This window comes from Colletotrichum tamarilloi (genome assembly GCF_030869305.1).
Source record: "Colletotrichum tamarilloi strain Tom-12 chromosome Unknown Scaffold_521.1, whole genome shotgun sequence".
Lineage (NCBI taxonomy): Eukaryota > Fungi > Ascomycota > Sordariomycetes > Glomerellales > Glomerellaceae > Colletotrichum > Colletotrichum tamarilloi.
The window spans coordinates 1-1,300 of record NW_026849903.1 but is presented as its reverse complement, the minus strand read 5'-3'; the positions used below and the strand labels follow the sequence as shown (position 1 = coordinate 1,300).

Genomic DNA, 1,300 nt, shown 5'->3' with positions numbered 1-1,300 from the left:
CCAAAGAGGGACGAATGAGTGTTCCGTCGAACCTTTTCGTCTCGGAAAACAGTGCAGTCCAGGAGTCGAGCTTTCTGTCCACACAAGACGTTTCGAAGCCCGTGGACGACCTCCAGTTCGTTTTCTCGTCCTCGCATGGCACCTCGGGAATTCAAACCAGAGAATCCGTTGACATGCTCATCGCAGAGCTTCCGGACGGTACCTGCCCTGACCACCTAAGGACGTGGACGTTCAAGGAAGGAGACGATACTGTGAAAGAGGACGATGCTGCGTAGGGTGGAAGGGAAAGCATAGGAGAGAACATAGCTCAGTCAATGACATTTGTTTATGGGCCAGATGCTTTCGGACAAATTGTAGATCGTTGCTCCGACCTAGACGACGGGAGTTAGGTTACATACACAAATGCCAAGATTCATTCCATGGTCAATTCTCAAGTACAAGTGGTTTTATGTCTTTTGCGAAAGCTAGTGTATTCTCTTTGTCCCCGCATCGGCTGCATGCGCAAGCTCTACGTAAATAGCAACGACGTATACGGTCCGCAGTTAGAAGCAGAAACTGAATCGTCGTTTGAGATATGGAATGCATGTCAAGACCAGTATATGACTGGTAGAAATATCAGAGTACGTGATCAAGTCAAACGACTCTTGCGAAAACAGCCAACACATAACACAGACGCCCCGATATTTCCTGTCTCGGATATAGGAGTTGATTCCGTGGTGCATTAAGGCAGGAGTAAGGGAACGGCTAAGTTTAGGGGTTTGTCTTAGAGTGGGTGAATTTGCGATTGCGAGATAGACTAGGGGACAAACATGGTGAAATGCAGAAGGACCCGAATTCCAATTGTTGCACTATCTAGCTGAGGAAAAAGGAAAGGGTCAGGACCAGGAAAGAGAAGAAACATTCGACACAACGATCCAGGCAACCAAACGTCGATTTATGCCCTAAGATCATCGGGCTTCATCGCGGAAACGAGACGCGCTTAACCAGCTCCTCCGTCACTTGGCCGCTTTCTTCGCGCCGCGCTTGGTCTTTGTCACCTCCAGCGGATCGTGAGGCGTAGGGCTGCGCTCTTCTCTCTTACGATCACCCCTCTTCCACTCTTCATGACGATCCCAAGAGATGATGGCAGCTGCGAAGATGGCCAGATCGGCGGCTGGCATAACCGTACCCTTCGCGAGAATGACTCGGTCCCCGATCGTATAGTCTCGGACAGCGGCCATTGGCTTCATGCCGAAAACCGACCTGACTGTGGACCGCGTCTCGAACGTTTTCTGGTTGTTTCCATTCAACCACTTTACCT

At 50.2% G+C, this 1,300-nt stretch overlaps 1 protein-coding gene across 1 annotated transcript; it reads right to left on the bottom strand.

Annotated features, from left to right (window-relative positions):
* Positions 1-957: 957 nt before the first annotated feature.
* CTAM01_17339 (uncharacterized protein) lies at positions 958-1,229 on the bottom strand (the record flags this gene model as incomplete). Its single annotated transcript, XM_060533324.1, has 2 exons — positions 958-1,022; positions 1,082-1,229. The coding sequence occupies 2 exons, from the start codon at positions 1,227-1,229 to the stop codon at positions 958-960; spliced, it is 213 nt and encodes a 70-aa protein (XP_060372098.1).
* Positions 1,230-1,300: the final 71 nt, after the last annotated feature.